A 22,399-nucleotide genomic window follows, 5' to 3' on the forward strand; every position below is an offset into this window, starting at 1 on the left:
TCACGTAGCTTTAGTTTAATTAAACTAAAACTTTAAAAACTAAACTTAAATATTTACGAATCAGTCGAGCAGTGGAGAAATTGCATCTAATGTTTATCCAAGCTCCCTTTCCAAGCGTTTATCCTGCTATAATCTTGGGGTCCGCACCTTTAAGATTTGTTATTTGTCAGCATCGCGAAACCTAGACAGAAGAAATAAAAATCCTTGCTAGATCCTTGGTTGTTCAAACATTGTCGGCCTCCTAACGACGACGATTCCTTGGATGCCTGTAAACTGACGGTCAGTTGATAAAGATTGAAATAGAACAATCATTGTTGTCGAATGACACAGCTTAGATACAACTACAGCTATGAAAACTTCTATCTTGCCCATGAGAAGCTTTTGGTACAGAGCTCTGAACTTGGCACCTCCTCCAATCCTGCGCTCCGACGTGTAGATGGTACTACAACACCATAGGTGGGAGCTCAATTTTGTTTTGTTGCATCCACAGCTTAGATACCAATAGCAATTTCCTGTTACCATTTAGAAACCAATACCAATTTTCTGTCTCCAGCCGCTAGCATCGCTACCGCGCACTGTGTCCCAAAAATAAATCGAGTTTTCATAACTGTATATTGGTATCTAAGCTGTGGTTAAATGAAAAGAATTAATCACAGCTTGAAACAGTCAAATGGTGAGAAGACCATAATCTAGGGGAAGAATATGATCTCGGTCAGAATCTTGATTTATAAGTTCATTTGTTGCACCGGAATAAGTTAATGTCATAGGCTAGATAAAAAAAAACTGCGCTCACGACCTTGACCATACCGCCACTCGGCGCTTGCCTTGATAAAGCGACAGCTACAGAGAAGTTACAAATTTTATTGATAGCAACGAAGTCTTCTGCCATTCATTTTCTCGACATCAGAACAATAAATATCAGATGAAATGAAATGAATACTGGAACAGAAGAAACATTTCAAAATTGCACCTCCTGGAGCTCCCTTTTTAGAAATCAATTTATGCAAGTAAAATGAGTTTTAAACAGAATGAATATGAGGCAACTGAACTTTGCCAATCGAGCATAAGCATTCAAACTAGAAAAAAAGAAACAGAAAAATTGCAGCTCTTTCTGCTATAATAAAATTTGAATTCTCAATTCAGAATAAAAAAAAAATCTATACCTACTTCTTCTATATTTTGCACTTTTTCTACTAAATCATTGCTTTTTATAGGGTGGTATTGTAACTTCTCAAGAGGTGCCTGTGTCTGGTCATAAAGCAAGTGTAATCCAAGTTAGCACCTGTGCGTGGAAGCCTTGGGTTGCTACCTGTAGCAAAGACGGGACATTGAGCGTGTGGAATCTTGATAATGGATCTCTTTTGTCTCAGCTAACTTTCCCTGAAGATGTGTTTTCTCTATCCTTCCATCCTTTTGGTAACGTTTCTAACCTACTCACGTATTTGAATAATGAAACAATTAGTTTGAAAACTAGTTTTCTTATTCTTGTGTCTTGTTTTACCCCGTTTTTAAAAATCAGTTTGCTAGTCAAACGCCTCATTAAGATAAGGGCTCTTGATAGCTCAAAAAGAAATTCAAATGAAAACTAAAGTTCAGCTTGAAACTAAATTTCTTTGGCCATATTTATTAATGGAAATGTGCATTGAATTTGGCTAAGAGACCAAAAGCAAACGAAAATAAATCACGTGAAATCAGAGCGCATAACCGGTTTCTATGCAGGAAAAATGATCCGACAAGTGCATCATATTTCTGGAGAAGTGACGCACCTTGGAGACACACAAATAGTTTCAAATTGCCAGCAAAGCAGCGAAAGCGAATTAAAAAAAAAATTGTACAATTAAAACTGAATATGTTCAGAATAAGTATTGCGTAGTAAGAGAACAAAGCCTAGCCATATCTGCTTCCTATGTAATTTTATATTCTCATTCTTTAATAATATCTTTTGATTTTGTCGTTGTGAGGTCTTAAGTTCGTATCGGTACTTAGTGTTTAAAGTGCATCCAACATGCAAATACGACATATGTAGCAAAATCTTACGAAGCACAAGTTTGAACCCAAGGTAGCCTTTGGTAGGTGATACTGAAAAAAAAAATTAATTCAATCAAAAGGGTTTTAGTTTCAAACCCCGTGTTTATCGTATCCCACTCGCACATACCTCCCAAAATCTATATTTTCAGCTTCCACTCGTCTGTCCTATGAAAACAATAGGATTTAAAGCAGGCCCTATCAAACAGTTTGTGATAACGAACTGTAGCAAGGACTGACCGGCTCAATAGGCACGGAATTTTTATAACAATAGTTACATCAAAAGAATTGCATTTTAATCATGATATATAAGTTTCCTCAAGTTTAGATTTACCCGTTAAAAGTTACGAGGCTGAGAAAGTTTGCGTTATTTTAGAAAATAGGGTGAAACACCCCTTAAAAGTCATAGAATCTTAACGAAAATCACGTTATCAGAATCAGCGTATCAGAGAATCCCACAGCAGAAGTTTCAAGCTTGTATCTACAAAAATGTGTAATTTTGTATTTTTTGCCACAAGACAGATCACGGATGCGTGTTTTTTTTCTTTTTTTTTCCAGGGGTGATTGTATCAACACAGTGATTCTAGAATGTAACGAGAGGGCTCATTCTAACGGAAATTAAAAGTTCCAGTGTCCTTTTTAAGGGTCCAAAAAAATTGGAGGGCACCTTGGCCCCCTTCCACGCTCATTTTTTCACAAAGTCACTGGATTAAAATTATGAGATTGTCATTTATTCAGCATAGTTGAAAAACCTAAGAACTATATCTTTGGGGACGACTTACTTCCCCACAGTCCTCGTGGGAGGGCTGCAAGTTACAAACTTTGACCAGTGTTTACATATAGTAATGGTATTGGGACGTGTACAGAGGCTTTAAGGAGGATTTTTTTTGGTTGGGGGAAGGGTTTGAGAGAAGTGGGTTATGTGGGGAGAGCTTTCCATGGAGGAATTTTTAATTGGGGAAGAAAATTTCCATGATAGGGGCGCAGGATTTTTAGCATTTTTCAAAAAAATAATGAAAAAATAAATATGAAAAATTTTTCAACTGAAAGTAAGGAGCAGCATTAAAACTTAAAACGAACAGAAATTATTACACATATGAGGGGTTCACCTCCTCGTAATGCCTCGCTCTTTACGCTGAAGTAATTTTATAAATTTCAACAATTTTTTTCTACGGCCTTTGTGATTCAGGGGTCATTCTTAAGGAATTGGGACACAATTTTAGCTTTAGTGTAAAGAGCGAGGTATTGACGAGGGAGTGAAGCCCCTCATATAAGTAATAAAAACATACGAATATAGAAGTTCGTTACGTAAGTTAATTCGTCAGTTGTGTATATTTTTACTAATAAAAACGTTCGTAAGAAATTAAAAGTTCTAGTTGCCTTTTAAATAACCAAAAATAAGAGGGTAACTAAGCCTACTCCCACACTCTTTTTTTTCTTAAAATAGTCCGATCAAATTTATGAGAAAGCCATTTAGCCAAAGAAATAAATTAATGTTCAAATTTCGTTTTAATTTTTCATATGCGGAAAGCAAAATCAAAACATGTATTAATTCGAAAACGTTCAGAAATTAGATAAAAACAAGAGCTAAGAGCTCACATGGCACTTGTGACGAGGTCAGAAGAGCCAAAAGTCAAGAGCTCATATGGTATGAGCTCTAGCAAAATTCTAAGAATCAATAGATTGCTTTGAAAGGAAAATCAGAGGCTTAATGCCGGTCGGGATTTAAAGTAACAGCGCTGAGTCACGAAGTGCTTCTAAATATCGAAATTCATCAAGATCCGATCACCCACTCGTAAGTTAAAAATACCTAAATTTTTCTAATTTTTCCTCTCCCTTCATCCCCTCAGATGGTCGAATCGGGGAAAACGACTTTATCAAGTCAATTTGTGCCGCTCCCTGACACGCCTACCAATTGTCATTGCCCTAGCACGTCCAGAAGCACCAAACTCACCAAAGCAATGAACCCCACCCCCTTAACTCCCCCAAAGAGAGCGGATCCAGTCCGGTTATGTCAATCACGTATCTACGACATTTATAAGCGTTTTCCAAGATTTCCGGTTTCCTCCTCCAACTCCCCCCAATGTCAACAGATATGGTCGGGATTTGAAATAAGAGCTCTGAGACATAAGTTCCTTCTAAATATCAAATTTCATTAAGATTCAGTCACCCATGAAGTTAAAAATACCTCAATTTTTCTAATTTTTCCAAATTAACAGCCCCCATCTCCCCCAAAGAGAACGGATCCGTCCCGATTATGTCAATCTGGTATCTATAACTTGTGCTTATTCTTCCCATCAAGTTTCATCCCGATCTCTCCACTCTAAGTGTTTGCCAAGATTTCCGGTTTCCAAGATTTCTGGTTCCCCCTCCAGCCCGCTATGTCCCTGGGTCCGGTTCGAATTGAAAATTGAGCATCTGAGACATAAGATTATTCTATATATCAAGTTTCATTAAGATCCGATCACCCATTCGTAAGATACGTAAGATTCGTAAGATTTACAATTTTTCCAAGAATTCTGGTTTCCCCCTCCAACTCCCCCCAATGTCACCGGATCTGATGGGGATTTGACGTGAGGGTTCTAAAGCACAAGATCCTTCTAAATATCAAATTTCATTAGGATCTAATCACCCGTTCGTAATTTACAAATACCTCATTTTTTCTATTTTTTCCGAATTACCCCCCCCCTCCAACTCCACCAAAGAGAGCGAATCCTGTCCGGTTATGTCAGTCACGTATATTGGACTTGTGCTTATTCTTCCCACCAAGTTTCATCCTGATCTCTCCGCTTTAAGTGTTTTCCAATATTTCTCCCCCCCCCCTTCCCAATGACACTGGATCCGGTAAAAAGAGATCTGAGTTACGAGGTCTTTCTGAATATGAAATTTCATTAAGACCCGATCACTCCTTCGTAAGTTAAAAGTACCTCCTTTTTTCTCAAACACCAAACACAAGAGGAACAATAGGGAATTTATCAAGACAGTGGGAAACAAATTAGAATGAATATTTCGGCCCTATGTCTAAGGGCCGTCCTCAGCAATAGAAAAATATATAAGGAAAAACAACTTACAAGAGGATAAAATCAATAAAACTAAAATTAACACTTTTTTAAAACAGTTCCAGCAGCCTTACCTCATGCAAGTTCAACCAGGACTGATAAATAAATTGTAATGAAACGAGGCAATTCATTGAAATGAAAGAGAATGATTTAAAAACACGTTTTTAATGCCAGCCTAGATTTTTCCGCTGCTGATCTCATAGGTCTATTTGTGACAAGTTCTGTGTTATTATCTATTGGTTCTTTATAATATTTCGTAAGGTCATTTTTAATTAAATTTAGAAATCTTAAAAGATCTTAGAAATCACTAGAAATCTTAAATTATGGTAAAGATAAAACTCCAATTACTCGCCAAAGAGGTGTCTATCAAATACTTTGCGACTGTGGCAAATTCTATGTAGGGAGAACCCACCAGAATTTCGAGAAACGTCTACAACAGCATAAGGGTGAGCTCTGAATTCTAGCATTACTTCTGTTTCTTTTGATTCTGCTTTAAGCAGCCATGTTTTTGAAAACCCTAGCCACAAAACACTTTTTGAAGAATCCGCCATTATTAGCAATGATCTAGGCATAAAGCAAGTAGTTCGAGAAGCAATTGAAATCAGACTTATGGTTAATAATAATATTTCCTTAAATAGGGATTTAAGAGAATATTCTCTAAATGCTTTATACATAAATTTGATTAAAAATGACCTTACGAAATATTATAAAAAACCAATAGATATTAACTCAGAACATGTCACAAATAGACCTATAAGATCAGCAGTAAAAAGCTAAGCTGGCATTAAAAACGTGTTTTTAAATCATTCTCTTTCATTTCAATGAATTGCCTCGTTTCATCGCAATTTATTTATCAGTCCTGGTTGAACTTCGCTGAAGTAAGGATGCTAGGACTGTTTTGAAAAATGTTCATTTTAGTTTAATTGATTTTATCCTCTTGTAAGTTGTTTTTTCTTATATATTTTTGTATTACTGAGGACGGCCCTTGGACATAGGGCCGAAATATTCATTCTAATTTTTTCCCCACTGTCTTGAGAAATTACCTATTGTTCTTCTTGTTTTTGGTGTTTGTGATGGAAAGGCAGTGTGGTCTTCGTCGCTATTTACTCCATTTTTCTAATTTTTTAGAATTAAGCCTCCCCCCAAATCCCCCAAAGAGAGCGGATCCATTCCGGCTATGCCAATCACGTATCTAGGGCTTGTGCTAATTTTTCTCACCAAGTTTCATCCCAATCCCTCCACTCTAAGCGTTTTCCAAGATTTTAGCTCCGCCCCAACTCCCCCCAATGTCACCAGGTCCGGTTGGGATTTAGAATAAGAACTCTGAAACAAAATGTCTTTCCAAACATCAAATTTCATTAAGATCCAATCACTCCTTCGTAAGTTAAAAATAACCCATTTTTTTATTTTTCAGAACTACCCCCCCCCCAACTTCTCCAAAAAGAGCGGATCTGTTCCGGTCATTTTAATCACGTATCTAGGACTTATGCTTATTTTTCCCACCATGTTTCATCGCAATCCTTCCACTCCAAGCGTTTTCCAAGATTTTAGGCTCCCCCCAAAGTCATCAGATCCGGTCGGGATTTAAAATAAGAGCTCTGAGAAATGATATCCTTGCAAACATCAAATTTCATTAAGACCCGATCACCCGTTCGTAAGTTAAAAATACCTCATTTTTCTGATTTTTCCGATTTAACCGTCCCCCCACTCCCTCCCCCCTCCCAGATGGTGAATCAGGGAAACGACAATTTTTAATTTAATCTGATCTGGTTCTTGATACGACTGCCAAATTTCACCGTCCTAGCTTACCTGGAATTGCCTAAAGTAGCAAAACCGGGACAGACAGACCGACAGACAGACCAACAGACACTTGGTAAATACCAAGGGTCATAAAAATTAGTTTTTTTTTTTATTTCATCGAATTTAAACCAAAAATAATTATTTCCAGCTTCAGCTCTTCTGCCGTATTAAACAAATCAGAATTTCAAATAATCGGAAATTTATAGAAAAGAATAGGCTAATGATTTGAATTAATCTTTTCGGTGAAAAAGGAAAAAGCCAGATATTTAAGTCAAAGAAGGTTAAATAAATTGTTTGCAATGGTATTCAATTTGTTAACGAGTGAACCACAACCCCTAGTAACAGATAGTCTCAAGTACAGTTTGTGTAAAAAACTGTCTATTGAGAAACATTTTTCTTCAGATTTTTTTTTCTTCAGAACACACTCTTCAGAAATAAGAACTATTTTCAGATTCGACAGAATAAAGTTTTGAAACCAGCGGGAAAACTTTTGAGAACTTAAATAAGAAGCCTGACACCCCTCAAAATAATATCTAAGTGAAGAACGGATATGGCATTGAAATCGAATTTCCAAAAACTGTAATGTGAAGACATCCTGTCGTCCAGCTTGAAAGACAAGAAAATTCACTTTTTGAATGGAAAGTATTTGTGTCACATTTTTCAAACAGTTCGTGGTAACGAACTGTAGTAAGGAGCGATCCGGCTCAATAGTAACCAAAACTCTAAAAAATAGAATTTTAATATCAATAGCTACATCAAAAGAATCGCATTTTAATGCTGATTTTAAATATATAAGTTTCATCAAGTTTAGTCTTAGCCATCAAAAGTTACGAGCCTGAGAAAATTTGCCTTATTTAGGAAAATAGGGGGAAACACCCCCTAAAAGTCGTAGGATCTTAACGAAAATGACACCATCAGATTCAGCGTATCAGAGAACCCTACTGTAGAAGTTTCAAGCTCCTATCTACAAAAATGTGGAATTTTGCATTTTTTGCCAGAAGACAAATCACGGGTGCGTGTTTATTTGTTTGTTTTTGTTTTTTTTTTTGTTTTTTTTTTCCCAGGGGTCATCGTATCGACCAAGTGGTCCTAGAATGTCGCAAGAGGGCTCATTCTAACGGAAATGAAAAGTTCTAGTGCCCTTTTTAAGTGACCAAAAAAATTGGAGGGCATCTAGGCCCCCTCCCACGCTCATTTTTTTCCCAAAGTCAACGGATCAAAATTTTGAGATAGCCATTTTGTTTAGCATAGTCGAAAATCATAATAACTACGTTTTTGGGGATGACTTACTCTCTCACAGTCCCTGGGGGAGGGGTTGCAAGTTACAAACTTCAACCAGTGTTTACATATAATAATGGTTATTGGGAAATGTACAGACGTTTTCAGGGGGATATTTTTGGTTTTGGGGGTAGGTTTGAGGGAGGGGGATATGTGGGAGGATCTTTCCTTGGAGAAATATGCCATGGGGGAAAAAAATTCAATGAAAAGGGTGCAGGACGAATCTGGTCACGTTAGAAAAAAACGTCAAATTAAGAGCTTAATATACAATGCTGGGTGTTCGGAGCCTCTCTATTATGGAGTATAATTTGAAAATAGCACAACTATACGAGCGATAAAACATATATACCAGAACCATAACTCAACTAACGAAAGAACTACTAAGAGATAACACAACTATAAAGCGAAAACAGGTGAAAACTAACGGGAATTTAAACGAACTAAGAGGTGGAAGGGGCCCAGAGAAAAAATATAATCCTTTTTCAATTTTGAGCCTAACTTCCGCAAAGGAGTAATAATTTCAGAAGCCCCGAAATACCGAATTATTTTCTTTTCAAACAGTTCGTGGTAAGGAACTGTAGTAAGGGGCGACCCGGCTCAATAGTAAACGAAACTCTAAAAAAACGGAATTTTGATGCTAAAAGATACAGCAAAAGAATCGAATTTTTACGCTGATTCTAAATATATAAGTTTCAATTTATTTAGTCTTTGTCATCAAAAGTTACGAGCCTGAGAAAATTTGCCCTATTTTGGAAAAAAGGGGGAAACATCCCCTAAAAGTCATAGAATCTTAACGAAAATCACACTATCGCATTCGGTATATCAGAGAACTCTATAACAAAAATTTCAAGCTCCTATCTAAAAAATGTGGAATTTTGTATTTTTTTGCCAGAAGACAAATCACGGGTGCGTGTTTATTTGTTTGTTTGTTTTTTTGTTTTTTTTTCCCAGGGGTCATATTATCGACCAAGTGGTCCTAGAATGTTGCGAGATGACTCATTCTAACGGAAATGAAAAGTTCTAGTGCCCTTTTTAAGTGACCAAAAAAATTGGAGGGCAAATAGGCCCCCTCCCATGCTCATTTTTTTCCAAATGTCAACAGATTAAAATTTTAAGATAGCCATTTTGTTCAGCATAGTCGAAAACCATATTAACTATGTCTTTGGGAATGACTTACTCCCCCACAATCCCAGAGGGAGGGGCTGCAAGTTACAAACTTTGACCAGTGTTTACATATAGTAATGGTTATTGGGAAGTGTACTGACGTTTTCATGGGGGTCTTTTGGTTTGGGGGGTGGGGTTGATGGGAGAGGGCTTTGTGGGAGGATCTTTCCTTTGAGGAATATGTCATGGGGGAAGAAAAATTCAATGAAAAGGGTGCAGGATTTTCTAGCATTGCTATAAAAAAAAAACAATGAAAAAATAAACATGAAAACGTTTTTTCAAATGAAAGTAAGGAATAGCATTGAAATTTAAAACGAACAGAGATTATTACGCATATGAGGGGTTCTAAAAATACTTTAGCATAAAGAGCGAGGTATTTAGGAGGAGATAAATACCTCGCTCTTTATGCTAAAATATTTTTAGTGACTTCAACTATTTATTCTACGGCCTTTTTGATTCAGGGGTCATTCTTAAAGAATTGGGACAAAAATTACGATTTAGTGTAAAGAGCGAGGTATTAACGAGGGTACAAACCCCTTCGTACACGTAATAAAAATATAAGAATATAAAAGTTTGTTACATAAGTTAATTCTTAAGTTACGTATATTTTTTACTAATAAAAACGTTCGTTGAATATTAAAAGTTCTAGTAGCCTTTTTAAGTAACCGAAAAATTGGAGGGCAGCTAGGCCTCCTTCCCCACCCCTTATTTCTCAAAATCGTCTGATCAAAACTAAGAGAAAGCCATTTAGCCAAAAAAAAATTAATATACTAATTTCATTTCAATAATTTATGTGCGGAGAGCCAAAATCAAACATGCATTAATTCAAAAACGTTCAGAAATTAAATAAAAAAAACTAGTTTTTTTAACTAAAAGTAAGGAGCGACATTAAAACTTAAAACGAACAGAAATTACTCCGTATATGAAATGGGTTGTCCCCTCCGCAGTCCCACGCTCTTTACGCTAAAGTTTTAATTTTTTTTAAAAGTAGAATTGTGGCAAAGAGTCAAACTTTAGCGTAAAGAGCGTGGGACTGCGGAGGGGACAACCCATTTCATATACGGAGTAATTTCTGTTCGTTTTAAGTTTTAATGTCGCTCCTTACTTTTAGTTAAAAAAACTAGTTTTTTTTATTTAATCAGAGTAAAGATCAAAGAAGTGGCCTTAGACTTCAGGGAGGAAAGTAATTTGAACATAAATCACAATATTTTTTCTTTTTTGTATCCAAATCCGTCCTTTATAGTATTCACGGTAAACAATCTTTGAATTCCAAACCATAATAGCGTTATTCAGGTATTATGGAGATATCTATCAACAATTTTGTTTCAGGATTATATATTGCGGTTAGTCTTGATAGTTCACTTCCAATTGTTGCTACAAGAGTAGATGGTCTGAAAATAAGTCTTGAGTTAAATGTGCGAGGATCGTCACTGGTTGCTTTTTCACCGGGTGGGCATTTGTTAGCGGCAACGCAAAGAAACGTGATCAGCTTAATTAGTTTCAGGACTTTGGATGTTGCTTTCGTCCTTTTAGGACATAAAGGATCAGTAAGTATGCCTTCCGACATGAGTAGCTTGATTCCAGTCTAAATGTGAGGAAACATTGTATTTAAAATCCATCGGAAGTTATTTTCAGACGAAGTTATCTGCTTATGAAAATTACGATATTATTTAATAATATTTACAAAAAGTTTGTAGTAAAATAACAAGAAAGCTGAAAAATCAAGCTACTGTTTGAAAGCCTTATTTAAAAGCTTGACATTTTTTTTATACTGATTTAAAAGTATGTATTTTGCTATTATGAGGAAAAGCTGTCGTCATGAGTGTTACTAGGAAATATCTGAGGAGATAGATAAGTGTTGCTTGGAGCTTTGTTTGTCGTCAATATTTAAATGTTAGTTCATATAGTTTTTATACTATATGCATTTTTTAATGTATTCTTGTTTCCCTCGGCAATTACTCCCAGGCTCCCCCGCTACCTTCTACAGGGAACACAATTATTTAAAAAAGATATTGAAGAACTCACCTTAAAACAGTGAAAATGAGGATCCTTTAATTTATTTTTGACTTTTCAGATCCTTCTTTTAATAAATATGGGGAGGAGTGAACTTTTCAGGGATAAATATCAACCTCAAAGCAATATTCTACAAATGTTAAACATGAATGGAAAAACTGGGGTGGAAGGAAAGACTAATAGATATCCTTACACTTAAGAAAGACTCGGATCAAACAGCTCATTGTAACAGACTATAAGTGAGGGACGATCCTTGTCAACAGTAACCCAAATTCTAGAAAATAAAATTTTTATTTTAAAATATCCAACAACAGAATATATGTTTACAAGAAATATGTGAAATACATTACTTTTACAGATGCTCAACAAAAGGCAGCCCTTTGGTAATATGGTGCTCGATTCTACCCCCTCCCCCAAAGAAAAAATCTCCACGTCACAAATTCCCCCCTGCAGAGAATTACCCCAAGAAATGCTTTCTGAAAATCACAAAACCACATTCATGCAAAATTGAGCAATATGACAAATAAAAATTACGAATTAAAGAAGGAATTTTGGAATATTCTGCCAATATTTCAAAATATTAGCAGAACATATGGTTTAGAATATTTTACAGTATTTTTGTTTCATTTCTTTTTATTCTCTTCTATGCTTTTGGGGGTCGAGTTATCACAGCATGGTAAAATAAAGGTTAACTAAAGAAGAGTTGCCCTATATTGGGAGTAGAGTTAATAGGCTGGGACTAAGAATTACAGGTAATTACTTTTCATGGACTTGTATTTGAGCTTAGAATGGATCCCCTGTGAATGATTTGGCAGTAGTAGCAGTTTGACATCAATAATGATTTGAAAATATACGGTTCCGTGGTTCGATTCCAGCTACTACAACCTTTGGTGACAGCCTGCTACCTATCTCTTTAAAAAAAAAGACCGAGTGTCTTTAAAAAAAAAGAATGAGTTTCTCTAAGGATCGTAACCCTATCCTTTTGTCATCCAAAGCTGTTAGTGTTTGAAAATTTGCATAATTTTTGGAACAATAATCGAACTCCCTCTCAGATGGTGCATGGTCTTGATGGAAATTTTTCGCAGACGTAGGCTGTTGAAAGAGGTTCAGCTTGGACTACCGTATAGATACTTATGAAAATGTACTACTGAATTAAAAATGTACTACCAAAAACCTATTTAATCTGAAATGTTTCCTTTAATTTGAATCAAACCCCAAGTTTTTCTTTCTAATTCCAATAAGTCAAAGACTTGTCGTTGCATTAAGTCACCTAAAGTCCAAATACTACTAGTAGATAATTATTCAGAAATGTTCATTATAAACTATTGCTGACACACCAAAACAATTTTTTGTACTATATCATTGCTCTTTCTCTTTACAATTTTTCTTTAGGTGTCTGGTTTGGCTTGGCTTACTGATAATCGTCGTTTAGTGACGTGCGGCACTGGTGGCTCAGCCAACATATGGGACTCAACCACTGGAGAATTAATCTCTCAGGTAAATACTGCGCAAATTCTCTGAAAGGGAACACTCTTGATAGAATTATTCCTCCCAAAATCGATAGCAAACTAGTATCTTTTCCATAACTGTATCTTTTCGATTTTTTCTATCAGAATCTATAGTTTGACTTGTTATTTGTATGTTGGAGAAACTTTTTAAACATTTTTGAATCCTAATACAAACGGTATTCTTGAATTTACTTTTATATCTCCTCAAGTTGACCTGAAAAATAAAACAATACAGTTCCCTAAAAATTCAATTCTATGCTCTTTTAGAACCTGGATAAGCTTGCGCTTCGGAGAGTAGAAATAGTAATAGCAGTAGCATTAAAGTTTCAACTTAATACCCCCGGTCGTTGTCGAAGCATTGCTGAGGTTTCTTATTGGCAACTATACACTCTATACACTATACAATAGTTTTAAAGCATAATTGGCAAATTGCATAACTGTGTGGGGTTGATGTATCCCATATCTCTAGTGACATAGTTACTGGATCGATCTACTATGTTGAACAAAATTACCGTCCCAAAATTTTGATTGATTTTGTGTTTGGAAAAGGCATGGGCTTAGGAGGAGAGTTTCTGGCCCTCAAATCAGTTTTGGCTCTTAAAAAGGGCACTAGAACTTTTAGTTTCCAATCCAATTAGCTCCTTTAAAGGCTTCAGTGATATTGCTAGCTATTTTAGAGTGGCGCTGCCTTTGATATGGCTTATATGCCCATGGATTACCTGCATATATATATATTTATGTTTTGTTTAGTTTTGTTTAAACTTTATCCTAGACGTTCCCTAAAAGTTTCACCTTAATACCCTTAGCATCATTTAATACAGTAACTGCAGTAGTAGTATCAACAGTATACACATAGTGCCTCCTGGCCTGTTCAAAATCCGCAATAACTTGGACTTTAGAGTCTAACTTAAAAATTTACGCCGTAATTTAGATATTACTTTTTTACCTTTTTGAAAATCTAAATACTCATAGTTCACTTTAATTTAGTTCAACAACCCTAAATATTCCTTTAAAGCTTCGCCTTAACACCCTTAGCTTGCGTAGTAGCAACAGTTATAGTAGCAGTAGTACGATTAGTAGCCGTGTATGCATTGCACCTTTGGTTTCTTCAACGTCTCCTTCAACACATGTCAAAAGTTTCAAATTAATACCATCAAACGATCATGAGGCATTGCTAATATGTCCTCTTCACCTCCTGTGTGAACATAATTTTTCCGATTTAGTTCAGTACAGTTTTAATACTACAGAATAGTTTTGCCTGAATACCCCTTAGCTTTAGCAGTGGTAGTAGCAGTACTATCAGTAATAGTAGTAGCATTAGTAGTAGTAGCAGAAGAATTAATAGTGGTAGCCACAGTTTTAGTGTCAGTAGTAGCAGTAGATGTAGTAATAATAGTACCAATAGTAGTAGCAGCAGCAGTAGTAGTAAGAGTAGAAGCAGTATCAATGGGATGCAAGTATTATCTTTTGGTTTGTTCAACATCCCCCACTACAGGCCTTGTACATATCAACTTCACACACTAAAAAAAGGTAAAGGTAAAGGATATGGCTTTAGACTTTATAGTCCGTACCGGCGGTGCTGATATCCGTTTTTTGGCCCTTCAGCCAGGAAGTGCAATGGAGGGTTGGGGGCCAGCCATCCTGTGCTTTCGTACACCCTTCCTGTTGACTTCACACACTAAACTCTTACTAAGAAATTGTTGGTGCGCCCTTTTGACAATCTGCATATAAACGGCGTGTTGTGAGTTCACCCTCCACCTCAAAGTCTCTGAAAATTTTACCTTAGTACCCTTATGGATGGTCTTAACAGTAGTCACAGCAGTATTATAAGCATTAATAGCAGTCGTATCAATAATCATAGCACTAGTACTAGCAGAAGCAGTAATATTAACGTATTGAATTTTGGTCAATGGAACATCCATCTCATCAGGTCCAATCAGCCATTGCTATGACATTGCTGGTATGTCCTTTTGATAACCTGTATATCCATATACTTTTTAAAATTTTCATCTTAATGTTCTTAACCTTACACTTAGCTCTTATAGAAGTAGTAGTTGAAGTAGTACCAGTAGCAGTAGTAGTAAATGCAGCAGTGGCAGTAATATTAATAGTTACTTGCAAATATTTCCTTTTGCTAAATTGATCATCTCCTTAAGTATTTTCTGAAACTTCCAACTTAATACCCAAGTTCATTCTTGAGATACGCTCTTTTGTCAGTGGGCATGGACGCAGTGTATTTTCATTTAGTTAAAATTTCCGCTCAACGATGTAAATGTAGTTGTGTGTTCTGCTAGTAGTAGTGGTAAGAGCAATAGTGGTGGTAGTTGTAGTAGTAGAAGTATTAACATGCAAATATTGCCTTTTTGGTCAATCGATATTGTCTCTTATAATTTCCTTGCTCTTAATGCTCTTAACCTTACAATTAGCTCTTATAGAAGTAGTAGTTAAAGTAGTATCAGTAGCAGCAGTAGTAAATGCAGCAGTGGCAGTGGTATTAATATTAATAGTAGCGTGCATATATTTACTTTTGCTAAATTGATCATCCCCTATATTTTCTGAAACTTCCAACTTAATACCCAAATTCATTCTTGAGATACGCTCTTTTGTCACTGGGCATGGACATAATGTATTTTCATTTAGTTAAAATTTCCCCTCAATGATGTAAATGTAGTTTTGTGTTGTGCTAGTAGTAGTGGTTACAGCAGTAGTGCTGGTAGTTGTAGTAGTAGAAGTAGTAGCATGCAAATATTGCCTTTTTGGTCAACTGATAATGTCTCTTATAATTTCCTGAGAGTTCCAAATTAATAGACTCAGTCATTTCTGAGTTATACCCTTTTGATAGCCAGTATACACATAGCGTGTTTTGATTCAGTTCAATACTTCCCTTAATATTCTCTGAAAGGCTAACCTGAATACCCTTTGTCTTTTTGAAAAGTAAACATCAAACATACATACTTTTCTCAGTAACATATATTACATGTAAACTATGAACGACTTGCCTAACTTACAGTCCTTGTTCTGAGGGCTCTGAATGGACTGTCATCCCTAAAGGCACAATTAATAGACTTTTCAACAATGCCGAAGAACATAGATGTCTCAAAATTTTGTTTGGATGTTTGTTTGGTAAATGATGGGTGTGGGTGTGGTGAGGCCTGGTTGCCCTTATATCATTTTTGACCTCTTAAAAAAGGTTTATAGCTTCCAATATCCAATCGAATGAGCCCCATTTTAAGTTTTTATGAACACCCATTCCATAACCAAACCTTATATGCCTCAAGGATATAACTCATCCTTGTCCCAGGGTTCTGGCGGGTTGCGTCAACCCTGAAGGCATTGTAATATATCCTTTAAGCAATTTTTAATAAAATTACTTTATCATAATTTAAATCAGGTGCGTTTGGGTAAGCGAGGGGCGTTGGGGGGAGATTGGCTCCCCTCCATTACTTTTGACTCTTGGAAGAGAATTAGAACTTTCAATTTCAAGTTAAATGAGCCTCCTCTAAAGTTTATACGGCCAGCCGTTTCATAAAAAAACTTATTTACCTCAAGGTATTACTTATAAACCTTGCCTCCAGGTGTTGACAGGTTGTTTCAAACCCCAAGGCCTTGTCGTACGATCTTTAGACAATTTTGAACAAAATAACTATCTCAAAACTTTTATTGGATGCATTTGTGTAAAAAGGACTTGGAGGGGGTCTAGTTGCCCTTCGATTACCTTTGACTATTAAAAAGGCCACTAGAACTTCTAACTTCCAGTCCACAAAGCTCCTTCTGAACTTTATATGACCACCCCTTCCATAAAACCTCATATGTTAACAATGGGCAACTATTATAACTTACAGCCCTTGCCCTGAGAGCTGTAGGGGTTTATTATCCTCAAAAATATAAATAGTAGATCTTCTGACTAGGCTGCACAAAATTACTGTCTCAAAATTTTGAATTGATGTGTCTGAGGAAATGATGGACGTGGGGGGGAGGGTCTGGTTGCCCATCAATTGTATTTGACTTTCAAAAGGGCACTAGAAGTTCTGATTTCCAATCCTCTCAGTCCCTTCTAAAGTTTATAAGACCACCCTTCCATAAAATCCTTTTATGTTAATAATTTATAAATGCCCATATATAACTATATACTTCGTATAGAATGCACTTCATATAGAATGCCCAATATACAACTTTTAACCCTTTCCCTAAGGGCTCTGGGGGTTTCACGTCCTCAAGATATAAATACTTGACCATTAAACTACGCTAAACAAAATAACTATCTCAAAGTTTTGATTTGATGTGTCTGGGGAAATGATGAACATGGGGGGGGGGGCTGGTTCTCCTCCGGTCGCATTTGACTATTAAAAAGGGCAATAGAACTTCTATTTCCAATCGAGTGAGCCCCTAATGAAGTTTCCACAAGAACTTATTCTATACGAAGTGCCCTGGTCTGAAAAACCACACATTGTGCTCAAATCGCTCTTTACTTTGGCACCGCTGCTGATATGCTGTCTATGATGTGTTAATTAAAAACCCTTATTATGATGATTAAAAAACAAATAACAGGGTTTGCAATGACGTTAAACATGTCTAAAGACAGAAAAAATATTCTCCTTTTTGCAATAACTGCTTAGAATAATGATGCCGTTTATGCGCCAATAAACATTTTGCGATGTCAATAAATATTGTGGAACATCATAAATGAAGTTTAAAATACAATGAAATAGAATCTTGTACTGAAGAGCTTCTAGCAGTTAATATCATTATGTTACTTGTATTATATTTCCCCTGCCTAATATTCTTCCTTTAATTAGAACCTTGAAATTTCCATAATTTGGGGATTTTGGGATCAAATTATGATTCAGCTTTCAAAGAAAGTTTAGCGTATTCTGTTATTTCCATTCTGGGAAATGTAGAGGTCTTCTCTGAAAACTTAAATTGAATAAAAATATCACACGCTAGTGCATTCAAGAACACTTTTAGGGCTAGGGTCTCTGTTTGAAGATATCTATAGAAAAGAGTAAAACCCGACTATAGCTGAGTTTTCGTCTATTTTTCACGTTTTGCATCTTTGTAACAGAAGTAGTTATAGTAATAATAGTAGCAGTAGTAACAACAAAAGGAGAAATAATCTTCCGATAAAAACTGATAGCTCATCTTTTGTTTTAAGCTCCATGAAAAACCGTTGACGCAAAATATTTGATACACAAGGAATATGTACAGAACCCGATCTGAATGACAATACTTCTGTGATTAGCTTAATAAAGATTTTTCATGCTTCCAAATTGGGCTAAAAGAGTGCATTATTTATAGAATAAGTTTTTTTTATTCATCAGCATCCATCATAACAATTCTAATGCAAGCTTTTATCTCATCCTGAATAAATAGTATGTGTTTCTATGCTATTCGAATATCCAGAAGAAGAGTATGGATAACTTCTAAGAGTTAAAACTGGAACTATTGTTTAAGAAAAAAGTACTATCTGGTAAGTAAAAGTACCATCATCTGGTATTTGGTGTTTCTTAGAAGCTTTTTTATTTAATAATACAGGAAAATTATTTTTAACCGGTGTAATTAACAAAATTATAGTAGCAATAAGCAGCTAATTTTAGTCTCTGTAAAAAAAAAAAGAAATTACGAAGTCGGAAAAAAATTACGAAAGACATCAAACCTTACATGGCTGTCAGTAAATTTTTTTCCACACCTATGCCAATTCCCAGTCTTTATTTAGTAATTAACTTTAATTAGTTAATTAGTATAATTAGTTAATTAGTTTATTAGTTACCAGTACTCTTAAATTCCAGATCCTCGAACCAAAATTCCCCTGAAAAATTTAAAGCGAAACCATTTGAAACAGTCTTGTTTCAAAGTGAAACCTTACATGGCTGTCAGTAATTTTTTTTCCACACTTATGCCAATTCCTAGTCTTTATTAAGTAATTACCTTTAATTAGTTAATTAGTTTAATTAGTTAATTAGTTTATTAGTTACCAGTACGCTTAAATTCCAGATCCACGAACCAAAATTCCCCTGAAAAATTTAAAGTGAAACCATTTGAAACAGTCTGTACACTAGTAAAAATATTATAGGTCCGTGTCCGTCACACATCACTTCAGGCTATCGACCATGTATCTGCAGATCTGCTGTATGCCATATCAGGTGAAGGCTCCCTCTTAGAAATATATTCTGGAAAAGTGAGTAGTTTTTGAACCGATTTTTATCGCAAGAAAAATGTGAAAATAGTTATTATTTAATTATATAATTATTATTTTCCCTGCTGTTTAAAATAGAGATAAGTAAAATTGAAAATATTTGTAATGTAGATCGCTTTCAGTAAAGCGCCAACGTTGGCCTTATTTGGTCTTAGATTTGTGCAGTTAGGGAAGGGGGATGTACACTGTAAAAAAAAAGTTGTTTAAGATTCAAAAAAATTATTTGTAATATTTACATAATGTTTATATATTTGTAATGTAATTATTTGTATGTAATATAATATTAACCCCCATTTTAAACGTACTAAAATATCTGATGTGTCAAAGACTAGGCATTTTAAGATCGCAACTTTGTTTTAAATATCTTAACAACCCCTTTTCCATCATCATTTGAAAGTATTCACTTTAAATCATGATTCGCATAATTATGAAACGCGAAATTCGTGTGACATTGTCCACGAGACACCGTCAATAAAAAGAGTTTCTTTTTTTATTAGATTTTTTGCATCAGCTATTTGGAATCTAATCCCCTTGGAAATCTGGAACTCAAAGAATCTTATTACCTTCAAGCGAGCAGGCAAGGGTTATTATAGAAATACTGTTTAGATTTGAATATCATGCGGTCCTCCTCTTTTTGGTCTTTTTCTTTTCATTTCTTTTCTTTATTTTTCTTTTCTTTCTCTTTGTCCCCTTTTTTTCTTTTTTAATAAATCCAGTCGATTCGTTGTTTTCTTTTACTGATCGTTTAATTGTTCTTTAGTTAAGTTTTTGCCCGAGCCAAGCACTTTTTGTGCTTTCCTGGCAGATTATCTGCAGTAGTTTTATGTTTTTGGTTTAAATATATATGATTCATTTGAACTGATATCAACAACAAAATTGTAATTTCAACACCTGAAAATCGGCAAATTGAATATTAAAGACCTTATTGGGATTTTCTGGTCATTATTGAATTTGCAATTTGTTGAGAAACCAAAATTTTGGATTCCCATACCCAAACTGAATTTTCAATTTGTTGACAAAACAAAATGTTGGATTTTAAGATCCTTATTGGATTTGCATCTTGTTTCTGAATTTTCCGTTCTTTTGTTGGATTTTCATCACTAGCGTAGTTCATTTTCCTAGGTTTACAGTCTAATATCTAGTTCACATGGTTCGGTTCTCCTTTCTTCTTTCTGAAGCATCAATAAATAACAAAACAACTCGTTTATTTTACAAGAGCAGAAAATTGTTTAAAAAGAACAGAATAAACATTACAAATAATTTAATTATAATAAAAAATTTCTCCCAGATAATATGACACCCATTAACGGCTGCACTTTTTCATGGTGGAAATCAGTAGTTCAATTGCGTAGTAGCAGGCCGACAGAAGAAAGTTAAGTACGAAATACCTTCCGATCAGGAACACAGTTACACACGGACCTAAAATGAAGATGAAATCTAATTGAATTTGCAATTTGTTGACCAAACAACAATGTTGGATTTGGCGATTCTTATTGGATTTCCGTCTTCTTTGCTGGATTTCCCGTTCTTTTATTGAATTTGCATCACTAGCGTTGTTCAATTTCCTAGGTCTACAGCAGTGGCTCTCAACCTTTTTTTCCCCATGGACCCCTTTTCCCTTCTTTATCTTGGTGGACCCGTTCATAGCTATTGGACATTAGAAAAATTTCTATTCTTCACTAATAAAATCTTAAGGTTTTAATTATCAAAGAAATAGCATACGATTAAGCTTTATTTTTAAATGAAAACTAATTTAATAAAAATAAAATATTCTACTATAATAATAATAATTATTATTATTATTGATATTTTTATTATTATTACTATTATTGTGACAATTACTACAATATTACAATGTTTCTTCCATGGGCAAGCAACACAAGCTCACGGAGAGTAGAGCTCCTCAGGCAGTTTAATTCACTCCAACATTATGTAAACTGGATAAAAAAGGAGTTGAAATTAAGTCTGTGATTAAAAAAAAGGAAAAGGCATGTTTATTCAATGAGATCCCTGTGGTTGATTCTTCTCGGCGAGTTTATTTATATTTGGTTCTATTGATGTTAATGATAGTCGAAGATCACCCCTTTTCATAATGTCAAGTCTATTGCGATCTTTTGATAACATTTAAGAAATACGACTAAATCCCGCTTCAACAAAAATAGATAGAGGAAAAGCAATAATGTAGTTTATGCCAGAACAAAGGGTACTTTGTAGCAACATCATTTGTTTTCCATATATTGCACTTGGCGATGTTTGAATTTTGCATGCATTATTTTATCACTTTCTATTTCGTTGAGGGGCTCTTGCAAAGATATGTCTAAATTTCGGCAACAATAACTTCGAAAGGAATTGAAACCCAAATCGATATATCCATCCCGAGTAGGTCGCCAACCCGAGTTAGCATATCTTCATGTATATTTTCCATCTTGCAAATCACTGTTAATACAGGCCAAACAAGGAAACTGTTCAAATGCACGACGCCTGATATTATTCTTATACAGCTGTAGTTTCCTTAGAAAAGCAGCAATAGCACTTTTACTAGGTCAGAATTGTTTTCTTGGAGCTGTTTATTAAGTGAATAAATTTTTCAAATATATCTGATAAGTTAAACACATCACATTTATCTGGAAGCAGTTTTGCTCCAAATTGTGTGTCAGCAAAAAAGGAAACAATAGAATCCCAAAGTGCAATGAAACGCTTAAGACAATTCCCCTTTGATTGCCATCTCACCTCTGTATGTAATTAAATAAAAAAAAAGTTTTTTTAACTGAAAGTAAGGAGCGACATTAAAACTTAAAAAAACAAAAATTACTTCGTATATGAAAGGGGCTGCTTCCTCATCAATGCCCCGCTCTTTACGCTAAAGTTTGACTCTTTCTCTCAACTCTTCTTTTTAAAACAGTAAAAAACTTTAGCGTAAAGAGCGGGGCGTTGATGAGGAAGAGGCCCCTTTCATATATGAAGTAATTTCTGTTCGTTTTAAGTTTTAATGTCGCTCCTTACTTTCACTTAAAAAAAACTTTTTTTTTATTTAATTTCTGAAAGCTTTTGAATCAATGTATATTTTGATTTTGGCTCTCCGCAGAGCAAAAATTAAAACGAAATTTACATTTTTTTTTTTTTGGCTATATGGCTTTCTCGTAATTTTGATCGAATGATTTTGAGAAAAAAAGAACGGGGGAGGAAGCCTAGTTGCCCTCCGATTTTTTGGTTAATTAAAAAGGCAACTAGAACTTTTGCATTTTTTACGAATCTTTTTATTAGTAAAAGATATTCGTAATTTATAAATTAGCTTACGTAAAGAACTTTTGTGTTCTAATGTTTTCATTACATATACGAGGGGGTTCGCCCCCTTGTCA

General features: G+C 35.1%; 1 protein-coding gene across 1 annotated transcript in view; it reads left to right on the top strand.

The window, feature by feature from the left end:
• The window catches only part of LOC136032581 (cilia- and flagella-associated protein 57-like), a 121,053-nt gene that overhangs the window by 22,875 nt on the left and 75,779 nt on the right, over window positions 1-22,399 (top strand). The window contains exons 5-8 of the mRNA XM_065712851.1: window positions 1,215-1,416; window positions 10,656-10,873; window positions 12,732-12,836; window positions 18,918-19,022. Coding sequence (XP_065568923.1) covers window positions 1,215-1,416; window positions 10,656-10,873; window positions 12,732-12,836; window positions 18,918-19,022 — 630 coding nt within the window. The remainder of the gene's footprint in view (window positions 1-1,214; window positions 1,417-10,655; window positions 10,874-12,731; window positions 12,837-18,917; window positions 19,023-22,399) is intronic.

The sequence above is a fragment of the Artemia franciscana genome, chromosome 11 (genome assembly GCF_032884065.1).
Source record: "Artemia franciscana chromosome 11, ASM3288406v1, whole genome shotgun sequence".
NCBI lineage: Eukaryota > Metazoa > Arthropoda > Branchiopoda > Anostraca > Artemiidae > Artemia > Artemia franciscana.